General features: G+C 41.6%; 1 protein-coding gene across 2 annotated transcripts; it reads left to right on the forward strand.

The window, feature by feature from the left end:
- The first annotated feature begins 1,802 nt into the window (after window positions 1-1,802).
- Window positions 1,803-9,713, forward strand: LOC135539918 (ubiquitin-conjugating enzyme E2 G1-like). Of its 2 annotated transcripts, XR_010455681.1 has the most exons (7): window positions 1,803-1,929; window positions 4,145-4,247; window positions 4,353-4,450; window positions 4,580-4,758; window positions 4,893-4,995; window positions 5,105-5,309; window positions 5,524-9,713. XR_010455681.1 is itself a non-coding variant. In XM_064966175.1 (6 exons), the coding sequence occupies exons 1-5, from the start codon at window positions 1,887-1,889 to the stop codon at window positions 4,977-4,979; spliced, it is 510 nt and encodes a 169-aa protein (XP_064822247.1). In that variant the 5' UTR covers window positions 1,803-1,886; the 3' UTR covers window positions 4,980-4,995; window positions 5,105-9,713. The 2 variants fall into 2 exon arrangements, 1 of the variants encoding a protein (XP_064822247.1); XM_064966175.1 differs by having other exon boundaries at window positions 5,105-9,713.
- Window positions 9,714-15,099: the final 5,386 nt, after the last annotated feature.

Below are 15,099 nucleotides of genomic sequence, written 5' to 3' on the forward strand. Positions count from 1 at the left end.
AAAATCATGGGACATATAATCTTTGGTTGCATGCTATTTTGGCCAGTCAGGTAGGTCTGGTCGGCCAAGCAGCTAGGTCTGGCGGCCAGGTAGTTAGGTTGGTCCGACTGGCCAAGATAGGAGAAAAATAATTTTCTGAAATGTCATTCGTGGTCTTATGCTTCCATCTATTGGAATTATTTAGCAATTGCATTTTTTGAACAATGTGTTGATCAGATCAAAAAGTTTCTTTACCTAAGGTCACTGAATAAAGTGTATTCCCTACTGAAGTAGTAATTGCCAAATATGAAATATTTGCTAGTTCATTTGATCACTTAAACCATAAAATAACAATTTATAGCATAATGGCATTTATAGCATAACAGCTTTGGTGAAGGAGGTTACGGATGTTCACATAACGAAGAAACAGGTGTCCCTTCCAGTAATGTGGAGTTGACATTGGACTTGATGCCAGTAAGGATGGTCTTTACGGAGACTGTAATACACTCCCTCCTTGATATAGAAATCCTTAGACTTCACTGCCTCTTCAATGGTAAGGTCCCTTGCACCATAGGGACACTTAACCTCCACCACTGCTGTGGTGCCCATCCGACACTCTGGTGAGGTACCCAGGATCCCAGACCCTGTGACCCAAAGCCCTGACTACTGCACATCCATCCCTGTAGCCATTTCGAATTCCTTGATGCCCTCCTCTTCGTTATCTGTGCCCCACTTTACAGACAACGCCCCATCCAAAGACAGTGAACACCTTGAAATGAATTTGTTGTAAGAAATGTCCTATATAAATCAAGTTTGATTTGATTGATGACATTACAGCTGTAGAATATTTAATCAACTGTAATTTTCACGAGGACAATTGCAGTTTTTCCATAAACTTAATTGAGAATTTAGGATTTTATCACTTGACATATTAATCATACAGTGGGAAGGATCCTATAAATCAAGACTGTGTGAACGCATGTACCACTCAGGATAAATAAATACTGTGCCTTTGAAGATCTGTCTCTGGTCATGAAAATACAATACAGGCTGGATGTCTAAACAAAGTCAATTTTGAATATATATATTTTTTATTCATTCTCATCAGACAGCATTCTAGTACTGAGTTATCACTCGTCAGTCTGGTATCTGGTTAATGATTATATAATTGATTAAGTGGCTCTTTCCTTTGTAGAATGTTGACCGCTGTATAGAAAACATTATTGCTATGACGCTCAAACTTAACTTAATAGCTAGACTCACTGACACAATAAACTTTATCCCTCATGCTGGCCCTGACCAAACGCAAACCGGTAAATTGCCCCTCTCCACATGGCCAGACTTTTAGTGGTCTTCTCCCCTTTTAATGTTCTTATGCTCATCCATGAAAAATGCCATAAGGTCTGGAAGACACCAACGTCACATACGGTGCAAACAATTATCTAGGCTAAGTAAAACAACCATTTGTTGATCTACTGCTCTGCTAACTAGCTAGCTAAAGTGTAGTTAGTGGCTAGCTAAAACAGAGAAAGGGGAGCAAATTCATGGCTTGGGCTAGATATGACATGCAGTAGCTTTCTGCAAGAATGTGTAGTCTTGCTGAGGTCTTTTCTGTTGCTTATTAGCATTTAGATTTTTGGGGGAGTAAATTGAGGCCAATCTATTGAGAATATTCTACCTGTTCGATAGAGAAATGCATGGCATTCAAAACGTCCGCCAGGGTAAATCTACACGAAACACAGACCTTATATGAAGTAGTTCTAAAATTCCCGATGCAAAAAATGAATGGGGAAAAAACGATTGGAACCATTACCGGGTTTTACCGCTAGGTTTTTATGGGTAGTATGACGCGTCCACTGTGCCGGTCTATTTGGCGAAGCATTTATTTTTGTTGAAGCCCACATACCATGACTGAACAATCAGCACTACTTCTTCGAAAGCAATTGGCAGGTAAACCAAAGATTAAAAGAAAGAAATAACTCCTAAGCTAGCCTAGCTAACTTTCCATGGCCGGGCTTCCTCGACGGCAGTCATGATTGTTTGTTTACATTACATTAGCGCTCCAATTATCTCGGCTGTAAAACACATTCTAGATATTTTTCCGCTAATTTATCATATTTGTTAAGATGACTGAATTCAACTTCACTAGCCCCATCTAACGTTATGCATTGAACAAGTCTAAACTGGCGAACTAAGGTTAGCTATCATTAGCATTTTGACTGTTAGTGAGAACGTCACCAGGCAGCGTTAGCTGGCTAATTTAGCTAGAAAATCAACCTTTTGTTACTGATTCGAGTTATGGTGGAAATAACTAGCGTTATCTAGCCTTAATCTAATCTTACACAAACCTCTGCTGTAAATAACAACCCGAGTTAGCGATTCACATGATCTGGCTTGCTATAGGCTACTACCTAGCTGACAAGATAACAAAGGAATAATCAGCCCCATACCCATTTGTCAGTGATGGGAAAATCACATAATTATTAGCCAGTTCACTGGTTCTGGCAATGGCATCACTGTAGCAAACTCCATGAGCTGTTAACAGCTAGCATATACACCAGGGATCATCAACTAGATTCAGCAGCGGGCCGATTTTTTTCTTGAGTGTATGTGGACACCCCTTCAAATTAGTGGATTCGGCTATTTCAGTCACACCCTTTGCTGACAGGTGTATAAAATCGAGCACACAGCCATGCAATCTCCATAGACAAACACTGGCAGTAGAATGGCAGAGCTCAGTGACTGTCAATGTGGCACCTGGAGCAGCACAGGTCAACTGTAAGTGCTGTTGTTGTGAAGTGGAAAGTCTAGGAGCAACAACGGCTCAGCCGCAAAGTGGTAGGTCACACAAGCTCACTGCGGGACCGCTGAAGGGCGTAAAAATCATCTGTCCTCAGTTGCAACACTCACTTCCGAGTACCAAATTGCCTATGGAAGCAACAACAACACAAGAACTGATCGTTGGGAGCTTCATGAAATGGGTTTCCATTGTTGAGCAACTGCACACAAGCCTAAGTTCACCATGCGCAATGTCAACAGGTCCCCGCCATTGGTCTCTGAAGCAGTGGAAACGTGTTCTCTGGAGTGATGAATCACACTTCACCATCTGGCAGTCCAACAGACAAATCTGGATTTGGCAGATGCCAGGAGAACGCTACTTACCCCAATGCATAGTGCCAACTGTAAAGTTTGGTGGCGGAGTAATAATGGTCTGGGGCTGTTTTTCATAGTTCGGGCAAGGCCCCTTAGTTCCAGTGAAGGGAAATCTTAATGCTACAGCATACACTGACATTCTAGACGATTCTGTGCTTCCAACTTTGTGGCAACAGTTTGGGGAAGGCCCTTTCCTGTTTCAGCATGACAATGCCCCCGTGGACAAAGTGAGGTCCATATAGAAATGGTTTGTTGAGATCGGTGTGGAAGAACTTGACTGGCTTGCACAGAGCCCTGACCTCAACCCCATCAAACATCTTTGGGATGAATTGGAACACCGACTGCGAGCCAAGCCTAATCGCCCAACATCAGTACCCGACCTCACTAATGCTCTTGTGACTGAATGGAAGCAAGTCTTCCCAGAAGAGTGGAGACTGTTATATCAGCAAAGGGGGGGACCAACTCCATATTAATGCCCATGATTTTGGAATGAGATGTTCAACAAGCAGATGTCCAAATACTTTTGGTCATGTAGTGTAATTACAAATAATTTGTAGACTGCAAATTGACAGCAAGTAGCCCAAATAGATATATTTGACATAAACATGATAATTTCAAACCCTGCTTACATTTGTATACGATCACATATGTCTTTCTATTATGTGTGGGAATATTTGGAACTGATTTCCTGGTGTGTTTATTTTTTTTGAGGGGGGGGCTCAAATAAAACCAACTCAGGGGGCACCAGTTGGGGATGCCTGATATACACGTTTTTAATTAAATTGTACACTAACCCCCTCCCTTTCTGTATTTTAGAAAACAGGTTGAACTTTTCTTTTCTTAGACATCATGCACATTATTTCAGCCAATGGATAGTCATGTGCACCTGATGTGGGCAACATACAGGCCACTTTTTCAATTGGCACCACAGACAATTAGGTACCTGTCACTCATTGTCTACACAGCATTCCACTTTTCTGTGTTTTTGTTACCTTGTGTCTTTCTATTTCAGAACTCAATAAGAACCCAGTGGAGGGCTTTTCAGCTGGCCTAATAGACGATGACGATATATACAAATGGGAGGTTGTCATCATAGGGCCACAAGACACCCTTTTGTAAGTTAAGACACAGGTTGCTATTCTGAAGAGGAGGAGTACATATTTTAAATGTACTCTCAGATGGGGATGACTGCTTTGCTTTCTCTGTTCTCTCTATTACAGCGAAGGAGGTTTTTTTAAAGCATACTTGACCTTTCCCTATGATTATCCTCTACGGCCTCCCAAGTTGAAGTTCATCACTGAAATCTGGCATCCTAATGGTAAACACACTGTTAACACTTTGAGCCCTACTAAACCTAGCACTGTAATATTTTATAATCATTAGTGGGATTTATGTGTCTCCTACCATGTTTGCTAATGTATATAATGACTTTTCATCTCTTTCTTAGTGGCAAAGAATGGCGATGTATGTATCTCAATTCTGCATGAGCCAGGAGAGGACAAGTTTGGCTATGAGAAGCCAGAGGAACGTTGGCTTCCAATCCACACTGTAGAGACGATTATGATCAGTGTCATTTCCATGCTGGCCGACCCAAACAGTGAATCGCCTGCTAATGTGGATGCTGCGGTGAGTTGTAATAATACATGTATTTAACACAGACTGTGTGTTACAGTAGCCAAGTACGTCCAGAACCTTTGTCAAAGTGACAAGGACAACTGTGCTCTTGAGATTTTTAAATGGAGTTTGCGCTGGTCCCACAGAAAGAGTGGAGGGAGGATCCAAATGGTGAATTCAAGAGGAAGGTGGCTTGCTGTGTACGGAAAAGCCAGGAGATGGCATTTGACTAGAACCCATACTCAATGGGTGAGTAAGCAACATACACCTAGAATCTGTGTTTCACCCAGTCTTGTTGCTATTGGAAGAAATGCAGTCAGTATTTTGTAATGTTCTGTTTTTCCTCTCTTCCATCCAGCTAAAGGACATGGGTTCAGAAGGAAAATAGTCCGTTCAGCAAAAGGCTTTAGCACCCCTTCTTTTGCCATTGAAGGGATTTGGTTGGTCAGACACTTTTTCTTTTCTTTCTTTTTTCTGAGAGGTCGTTGTTTTTCGTAAGAGGAATGAATTTGAGAAACCTACCAGTGAAAATTTCCCTCCATTTCCTAACTGGAATTCTAAATGTAAGTGAATTTATTTTGGAAAAAAATATAGATTAGATTTCAAGTTTAATAGTCACATGTACAGGGTTGCAATGATGTAAGATGTCACTACTGTAAATTAACATGCTTTTTTATCTGCTGCTTAACAGTTTTCTACTTCGTATCAGGTTTCTTATGCAATTTGTTTGTTGTGCTTGAAGAATTTAGAAGACGTGAAATTTCTTCTCGTTATTAGGTCCTCACCAAGTGTCCCATCCTCACAATCACCTTTACATAATGTCGGCCTGCCTGCAAAACCTTGTCAAACATGTTTTGGTCGTTCCACAGTCATTTGATCCCTCTTACCTAATGTTAGTTCTACTCTCTCGTGGTGGTTTTTCTCTCCCTGGAGGGTTTGTGAATGTGCTTGTTGACTGGGTCCTTTACCCAGATAATCACAATGTCTGCTACCAATCATGTCCCAGTCAAGTCTCTGAGGTCCTACTCACTCTGTTTTAATGAAACTTTCCGAACCAACCAAAAAGTTATGTTAAGACTTAAGCTATGATTATTCAGTGGATATACCGGTTTGCTGGTATCTGAATTTACCTCAATTTAAAAGGATTACACATTTGTTTTCAGGTTTTATGGATGTTTTATTTGTTCTTAGTCTAGTGTTATATGGGAGCTGTAAGTGACATAGAACTTGACCCTCTGAGGTTGTTTCTGGGTGATGGGTGGCACATTTGGCTTCTTGGTGCATGTGTATTTGATCAGATCTTGTACAATTCACAATTACCCCAATATTTATATTCTGATTTGTGTATTCAGATGATATGATTACAAAAGTCTCAAACTAAGGCAGTCTAATTTTTAGTTATGGGTGCAGCCTCTTGTGGACAACCTGTTTTTCTTTGCTCTAAGAACTATCAAAAGTCTCATAATAACTGCCATATACCATCTGTTTACTCTTGGTGAAACCAGGTGGTACATCACTGGGAGGCATGCAATTACACCATTCGTTAAAACAGTTCACAATATGCAGAAGGCATCTAGAGTTGTTTTGTCTTATTATATGGGATTTTGCTGTTGGTTTGTTGATCAAATCAAATTTTGTCACATGCGCCAAATACAACAGGTGTAGACCTGAAATGCTTACTTACAAACCCTTAACCAACAATGCAGTTAAGAAAAAGTGTTAAAGTATTTACTAAAATAAACTGAAGTAAATAAATAAAAATAACAAATAATTAAAGAGCAACAATAAAATAAAAGTAGCGAGGTTATATACAGGGGGTACCGGTACAGAGTCAATGTGAGGGGGCACAGGTTAGTCAAGGTAATTGAGGTAATATGTACATGTAGTTAGAGGTAAAGTGACTATGCATAGATAATAAGCAGAGAGTAGCAGCAGTGTAAAAATGGGGTGGGTTAGCTGTCCAAGAGTCTTATGGCTTGGGGGTAGAAGCTGTTAAGAAGCCTTTTGGACCTAGACTTGGTGCTCTGGTACCGCTTGCCCTGCGGTAGCGAGAGAACAGTCTATGGCTAGGGTGGCTGGAGTCTTTGGCAATTTTTAGGGCCTTCCTCTGACACTGTCTGGTATAGAGGTCCTGGGTGGCAGGAAGCTTTGACCTTCTATATCGCTTTGTGGTTGGGGCCCGAGCAGTTGCCATACAAGGTGGTGTTGCTCTCGATGGTGCAGCTGTAGAACTTTTTGAGGATCTTAGGACCCATGCCAAATCGTTTCAGTCTCCTGAGGGGGAATAGGCATTGTCGTGCCCTCTTCACGACTGTCTTGGTGTGTTTGGAGCATGACAGTTCATTAGTGATGTGGACACCAAGGAAGTGTCAACCTGCTCCACTACAGCCCTGTCGATGAGAATGGGGGCATGCTCAGTCCTCCTTTTCCTGTAGTCCACGATCATCTCCTTTGTCTTGATCACGTTGAGGGAGAGGTTGTTGTCCTGGCACCACACTGCCAGGTCTCTCACCTCCTCCCTATAGGCTGTCTCATCGTTGTCGGTGATCAGGCCTACCAATGTTGTGTCGTCGGCTAACTTAATGATGGAGTTGGAGTCGTGCTTAGCCATGCAGTCATGGGTGAAAAGGGAGTACAGGAAGGGACTGAGCACGCACACCCCTGAGGGGCACCGTGTTGAGGGTCACTGTGGCGGATGTGTTGTTACCTCCCCTTGCCACCTAGGGGCTGCCTGTCAGGAAGTCCAGAATCCAGTTGCAGAAGAGGTGTTTAGTCCCGGGGTCCTTAGCATAGTGATGAGCTTTGAGGGCACTATTGTGTTGAACTGTAGTCAATAAATAGCATTCTCACATAGGTTATCCTTTTTGTCCAGGTGGGAAAGAGCAGTGTGGAGTGCAATAGTGCGTCATCTGGGAGTTTTTCCTAGCCACCGTGCTTCTACACCTGCATTGCTTGTTGTTTGGGGTTTTAGGCTGGGTTTCTGTACAGCACTTTGTGACATCAGCTGATGTAAGAAGGGCTTTATTAATACATTTGATTGGTTGATCTGTTGGGGCGGTATGCAAATTTGAGTGGGTCTATGGTTTCTGGGATAATGGTGTTTATGTGAGCCACGACCAGCCTTTCAAAGCCCTTCATGACTACAGACGTGAGTGCTGCGGGTCGGTTGTCATTTAGGCAGGTTAAGTTGGTGTTCTTCGGCACAGGGACTATGGTGGTCTGCTTGAAACATATTGGTATTACATGTCAGTAAAGATACCTGCCAGTTGGTCAGTGCAAGTTCGCAGTACACGTCCTGGTAATCCATCTGACCCTGCGGCCTTGTGAATGCTGACCTGTTTAATGATCTTACGCACATCGGCTACGAAGAGTGTGATCACACAGTCATCCGGAACAGCGGGTACTCTCATGCATGCTTCAGTGTTGCTTGCCTCGAAGTGTGCATAAAAGTTATTTAGCTTGTCTGGTAGGCTTGTTTAACGGCTGTGCTTCCCTTCTGTAGTCCATAGTAGTTTGCAAGCCCTGCCACATCCGATGAGTGTCGGAGCCGGTGTAGTACGATTCGATCTTAGTCCTGTATTGACACTTTGCCTGTTTGATGGTTCGTCGGAGGGCACAGCGGGATTTCTTACAAGTGTCCGGGTTAGAGTCTCGCTCCTTGAATGTGGTAGCCTTTAGCTCAGTGTGAATGTTGCCTGTAATCCATGACTTCTGATTGGGGTATGTACGTACGGTCGCCGTGGGAACGACATCATCGATGCATTTATTAATTTAGCCAGTGACTGATGTGGTGTACTCCTCATGCCACCGGAAGAATCCCGGAACTGGTCAGATTTGCTAAATGGAGGGCGAGTCAGAGCTTTGTGCGCGTCTCTGTGTGTGGAAAAAGTTGGTCCAGAGGTTTTTTTTCCTCTGGTTGCACATGTGATATGCTGGTAGAAATTAGGTAAAACGGATTTAAGTTTCCCTGCATTAAAGTCTGCGGCCACTCGGAGTGCCACCACTGGATGAGCATTTTCTTGTTTGCTTATGGCCTAATACAGCTCGTTGAGGGCAGTCTTAGTGCCAGCATCGGTTTGTGGTGGTAAATAGGCAGCTACGAAAAATATAGATTAAAATTCTCTTGGTAAATAGTGTGGTCTACAGCTTATCATGAGATACTCTACCTCAGGGGAGCAAAACCTCAAGACTTCATTAATATTAGATCTCATGTACCAGCTGTTATTGACAAATAGACACAAACCGCTACACCTTCTCTAACCCAGAGGCAGCTGTTCTATCTTGCAAATGCACGGAAAACCCAGACAGCTATATGTTTTCCATGTCCTCATTGATATGTGAAAAGGAATGAAAATTCAAAGTAATCTGGAATCAGGTGTTATTGTGAATTAATATGGACAATTATGGTGCATGTTGATTTAAGATTATGCACAACAATCAATGTTTAAATTGTGTTGGGGGGCTTTGCCATATAGGCTTGATAATCCTACTTTGCTTTGATAGTGTTCTTTTCATTAGAGCCACCATAAAACCTACACCAAATCATCATCATCAATGTCATAGCCTTGACCAATACCTAAACTAACAACTAATGACACATACAATCATGTTTGCAGGTTTACTTGCTAACAAATTAGCTATGCTGGGATTGCATACAAATGCAGATATTCATATGATTGGATGTGACAAATGATGTAAAATGTATGGTACTGTGTAGGCTTTATGACTCATAAATGACCTTTTCCCTCTAGTTTTGCTAACATGACCACCTCAGACTGTTAATCACTGTATTTACAAAAGAGACTCAGTGCATTTAAAACATTGAAGCAATACACTCAGATAATCTCAATGGTGTTTATCCAAGTAATCCTGATATCTCACCTTATCCCTCATTTGTTGTTTTTACCACTTTGTTTATCCAATGTGTATTTGACATGAGCTCAATAAAATGTATTAACTGTCATATACTCTTGGTCTTTTTGTATTTTTGTTTGACCTATTTAGTTGTATTTATCTCGTGATAATCTAATCGGATGGCAAGATTACTTTATATAACCTCTTGTCAAGGCTGCTCTGAATCCGCCCAAAGGATTGAAATTCTCTCCTGGTCATGCGACCATGGCTCTGTCAGCTTGATACTTGTAACCGCTAATATTAAAATTGACCTTGATTTGTTACAGTGACCAGGAGAGAATGTCAGTACAAAGTCATGAAAAACAGGTTACATTTGTCTGATAAAACGCAGTGTTAGCTGCATTTTAGCAACAAGGTAGGCTTACAAAAATAGCTAATTTTATGCTTCTGTAATGAATGGTAATTAATTTAATTTATATGTATAGACCTGTTTTTAATGACTTATTCCAACTTTTGTAATATTGCCTTCAATGTAAACATCTCAGGTCAAGTTTCTATTATTTCATTGTTCTAGGTCTGCAGAGTCCAATAACATGTAGTATCATAGATATAGGTATGTATAGCCTACTGGTTGTTCAACTTATGCATTGCATGTTTGCATTGTCTGAAACTATAGGGTGTTTTGTGTGTCAAATACAGTGTAAAACCGAGACCTGAAATGCAATAGCCTGCATGTGGTGTATTAGACGCCACAAGCCAGGAGGTAGGCCTATAGGAGTCCATATATTTTCTAATTGTTGTTTGTGGCATAACTACATGTTAATATGGTGAATAAATCTAACACTTGATGATTGAGCTAATAGCCTAACCATTAACATGTTACTCAATCAAAAATGAAAACAAACATTGTGATTCATTCAGATCAAGGCTTCATTATCACACCCATCTATAGTGGATTCGGAAAGTATTCAGATCCCTTGACTTTCTCCACATTTTGTTACGTTAAAGGCTTATTCTAAAATTGATTAAATTGTTTTTCTCCCTCATCTACACACAACACCCCATAATGACAAAGACAAAACAGGCTATTAGACATTTTTGCAAGTTAATTAAAAATAAAAATATATATTATATATATACAGTGGGGAGAACATGTATTTGATACACTGACGATTTTGCAGGTTTTCCTACTTACAAAGCATGTAGAGATCTGTAATTTTTTATCATAGGTACACTTCAACTGTGAGAGATGGAATCTATAACAAAAATCCAGAAATCACATTGTATGATTTCTAAGTAATTAATTTGCATTTTATTGCATGACATAAGTATTTGATCACCTACCAACCAGTAAGAATTCCAGCTCTCACAGACCTGTTAGTTTTTCTTTAAGAAGCCCTCCTGTTCTCCACTCATTACCTGTATTAACTGCATCTGTTTAAACTTGTTACCTGTATAAAAGACACCTGTCCACACACTCAATCAAACAGACTCCAACCTCTCCACAATGGCCAAGACCAGAGAGCTGTGTAAGGACATCAGCGATAAAATTGTAGACCTGCACAAGGCTGGGATGGGCTACAGGACAATAGGCAAGCAGCTTGGTGAGAAGGCAACAACTGTTGTCGCAATTATTAGAAAATGGAAGAAGTTCAAGATGACGGTCAATCACCCACGGTCTGGGGCTCTATGCAAAATCTCACCTCGTGGGGCATCAATGATCATGAGGAAGGTGAGGGATCAGCCTAGAACTATACGGCAGGACCTGGTCAATGACCTGAAGAGAGCTGGGACCACAGTCTCAAAGAAAACCATTAGTAACACACTACGCCGTCATGGATTAAAATCCTGCAGCGCACGCAAGGTCCCCCTGCTCAAGCCAGCGCATATCCAGGCCCGTCTGAAGTTTGCCAATGACCATCTGGAGGATCCAGAGGAGGAATGGGAGAAGGTCATGTGGTCTGATGAGACAAAAATAGAGCTTTTTGGTCTAAACTCCACTCGCCGTGTTTGGAGGAAGAAGGATGAGTTTAATCCCCAAGAACACCATCCCAACCGTGAATCTCTGCATGTCTGGCAGCATGGAGGTGGAAACATCATTCTTTGGGGATGCTTTTCTGCAAAGGGGCCCTACACCCAAGCAAGGGCACTGCGTTCATCCACCTCTGGCCTGCTCGCCTCCCTACCACTGAGGAAGTACAGTTCCCGCTCAGCCCAGTCAAAACTGTTCGCTGCTCTGGCCTCCCAATGGTGGAACAAACTCCCTCACGACGCCAGGACAGCGGAGACGACTGCACAACCCCAAGAACACCATCCCAACCATGAAGCATGGAGGTGGAAACATCATTCTTTGGGGATGCTTTTCTGCAAATGGGACGTATTGAGAGGAGGATGGATGGGGCCATGAATCGCGAGATCTTGGCCAACAACCTCCTTCCCAGAGTAAGAGCATTGAAGATGGGTCGTGGCTGGGTTTTCCAGCATGACAACGACTCGAAACACACAGCCAGGGAAACTAAGGAGTGGCTCCGTAAGAAGCATCTCAAGGTCCTGGAGTGGCCTAGCCAGTCTCCAGACCTGAACCCAATAGAAAATCTTTGGAGGGAGATGAAAGTCTGTGTGCCTAGCGACAGCCCCAAAATCTGAAAGATCTGGAGGAGGAGTGGGCCAAAATCCCTGCTGCAGTGTGTGCAGACCTGGTCAAGAACTACAGGAAAAGTATGATCTCTGTAATTGCAAACAGGTTTCTGTACCAAATATTATGTTCTGCTTTTCTGATGTATAAAATACTTATGTCATGCAATAAAATGCAAATGAATTACTTAAAAATCATACAATGTGATTTTCTGGATTTTTGTTTTAGATTCCGTCTGTTCTGCTTTTCTGATGTATAAAATACTTATGTCATGCAATAAAATGCAAATGAATTACTTAAAAATCATACTCTGGATTTTTGTTTTAGACAGTTGAAGTGTACCTATGATAAAATTACAGACCTCTACATGCTTTGTAAGTAGGAAAACCTGCAAAATCGTCAGTCTATCAAATACTTGTTCTCCCCACTGTATGTCCACCAGAGCTGTTGCCAGAGAATTGAAAGTTAATTTCTCTATATATGCCACCCCAAACGTTTTTTTTTTTTTAGAGAATTTGGCAGTACGTCTCACAACAACAGCCCAGTAATAAAGCCCTTTTGTGGGGAAAACCTCATTCTGATTGAGTGTGCCTGACTCCCCAGTGGCCTGGCTCCCAAGTGGGTTGGCCTATGCCCTCCCAGACCCACCCATGGCTGCGCCCCTGCCCACTCATGTAAAATCCATAGATTAGGGTCTAATGAATTTATTTCAATTGTCTGATTGAACTTAAACTCAGTAACTTTTTTGAAATTGTTGCATTGTTGCATTTTATAATTTTGGTCAGTAAATATGTTAAGGACTTGTGTGTTGGTGAGCAACATCCAGTAGGTACTCAATAATGATTTTGGAACAAAGTGGATTTCTCATCATCAGAATTTTCAGATTGCATTGCATAGTATTAACACTAGATGGCGGTGTTTTCCAACAGCGGTGTGTATAATACTTCTTGTGACAGATATCACCAAAACACATAAGCTGTGTTTCCAGGAGAGTGAAGCTCTGCAAGCAGTGTTTCCTTCTCACCTCAGCCTCCAACGTACTGAAGACCCAGGCCAGGTGAGCTGCCATAACATACCCCAATCTATCTCCTCATATGACGTTTATGAAGAGTGATTCAGATACCGTCTAGGAATTACTACAGGGTATATGATGATTATTTATTTAATGAACATTTGTATAATATATTTGTATTATTATTGTATTACATTTCTATTATTATTTTGGGCCAGACATCGAGGCAGCATGGTGATGCACTTCCCAGTGTCTCAGGAGGAGATCACTCTGTCCATGTCTTGTCTGAGAGTCAATCTGAAAAACTACTATGAAGAGGAAAGTGGTGAGATTCTGTACTGTCTACACAGTATGAAAAACATACGAACATCAGAAACATATTGTTCCTAACTCCTCATTGTTCTTGGTGCAGATGGAATGAAAGCTATGCACACTGAGATGTCTTTAGATCCCAGTGAGTTTGACTACTTCCAGGTTGGAGTTGACTAAGACATAACCTTCTGCCTGAAGGAGCTGAGTATAAGGGGGTTATTTTGAGAAGGTCCTACATTTTCTGTCACATGAGCTTGTAAATATATGGGTGAGTCACTGTCTGTTCTTGCAGACCCAGGGTTAATTCATTTTTAAGGAGTCTTATTTACTGCACTAGACCCAAGTGTCCAGGAGACTCTGTACCCTATAATTTTCAGTAGAATTGACCCCTTGTTTTATGACACAAATGAATCAAGTTATAATATGATATGTTTTTTTTCTGCACGTGTAGATTTTTTGTGAACAGACAGTAATAAGTAGTAGAGCACATGCATTAATTACCTAACTATCATGCATGCTCCAGATAAACCCAAGTCCTCAGAGGACAAGTATACATAAACATTGATCCAATAGCAAAATAAATAATATGGAGCCCCCCCCCCCAGAAATTCTGCCATTTGGGATCATGTGTTAACTTGAAATATAATTGTTTGTGTCATTATAAAGTACAAATAATGAGTTTCAATCTGTGGTTTGACCCACAACCTTTGACCCGACCCTAACATCCTGGAATGTTGTTGGGGTACCCTATTGTGAAGTCCCTTCATTACACATCAAAGCCATGCTTAGCTGTTTCTATGGACTGCTAGCCTGCTGGACAGTGAGCCAGTCTCTACATTGCTGCTAGTCTTACCTGTCACAGTGTGTTAGAGGGGCTAGTGTCACACACAGGGGCTCTAGTTTCTGGGCTTGGGAAACAGCGAGTCCACTGAAAACATGATTACCCCTTTCACTGTGATTGACCTCTACAACTTCAAAGGTCATGGCTAGCATACACAGCAACAAATCAAATCCAATTTTATTGGTCACATACACATATTTAGCAGATGCAAGTGAGGATGTAGTGAAATGCTTGTGTTCCTAGCTCCAACAGTGCAGTAGTAGCTAACAATTCACAACAATACACAAATGTAAAAGTGAAAGAATTTAATTAAGAAATATATAAATATTAGGACGAGCAATGTCGGTGTGGCATTGACTAAAATACAGTCGAATAGAATACAGTATATAAACATTACTAAAGTGACTAGTGTTCCATTATTAAAGTGACCAGTGATTCCATGTCTATGTATATAGGGCAACAGCCTCTAAGGTGCAGGGTTGAGTAACCGGGGGGTATCCGCCTAGTGATGGCTATTTAACAGTCTGATGGCCTTGAGATAGAAGCTGTTTTTCAGTCTTTCGGTCCCAGCTTTGATGCACCTGTACTGACCTTGCCTTCTGGATGATAGCGGGGGGAACAGGCCATTGCTCAGGTGGTTGTTGTCCTTGATGATCTTTTTGGCCTTCCTGTGACATTGGGTGCTGTAGGTGTCCTGGA

This window comes from Oncorhynchus masou, chromosome 1 (genome assembly GCF_036934945.1).
Source record: "Oncorhynchus masou masou isolate Uvic2021 chromosome 1, UVic_Omas_1.1, whole genome shotgun sequence".
In the NCBI taxonomy this organism is placed as follows: Eukaryota; Metazoa; Chordata; class Actinopteri; order Salmoniformes; family Salmonidae; genus Oncorhynchus; species Oncorhynchus masou.

Coding starts and splice junctions, on each gene's coding strand:
- LOC135539918 (XM_064966175.1), top strand. CDS start 1,887: ATGACTGAACAATCAGCACTACTTCTTCGAAAGCAATTGGCAG. Junction 1,930..4,144: donor TCTTCGAAAGCAATTGGCAG/GTAAACCAAAGA, acceptor TTTCTATTTCAG/AACTCAATAAGAACCCAGTG. Junction 4,248..4,352: donor GGGCCACAAGACACCCTTTT/GTAAGTTAAGAC, acceptor TCTCTATTACAG/CGAAGGAGGTTTTTTTAAAG.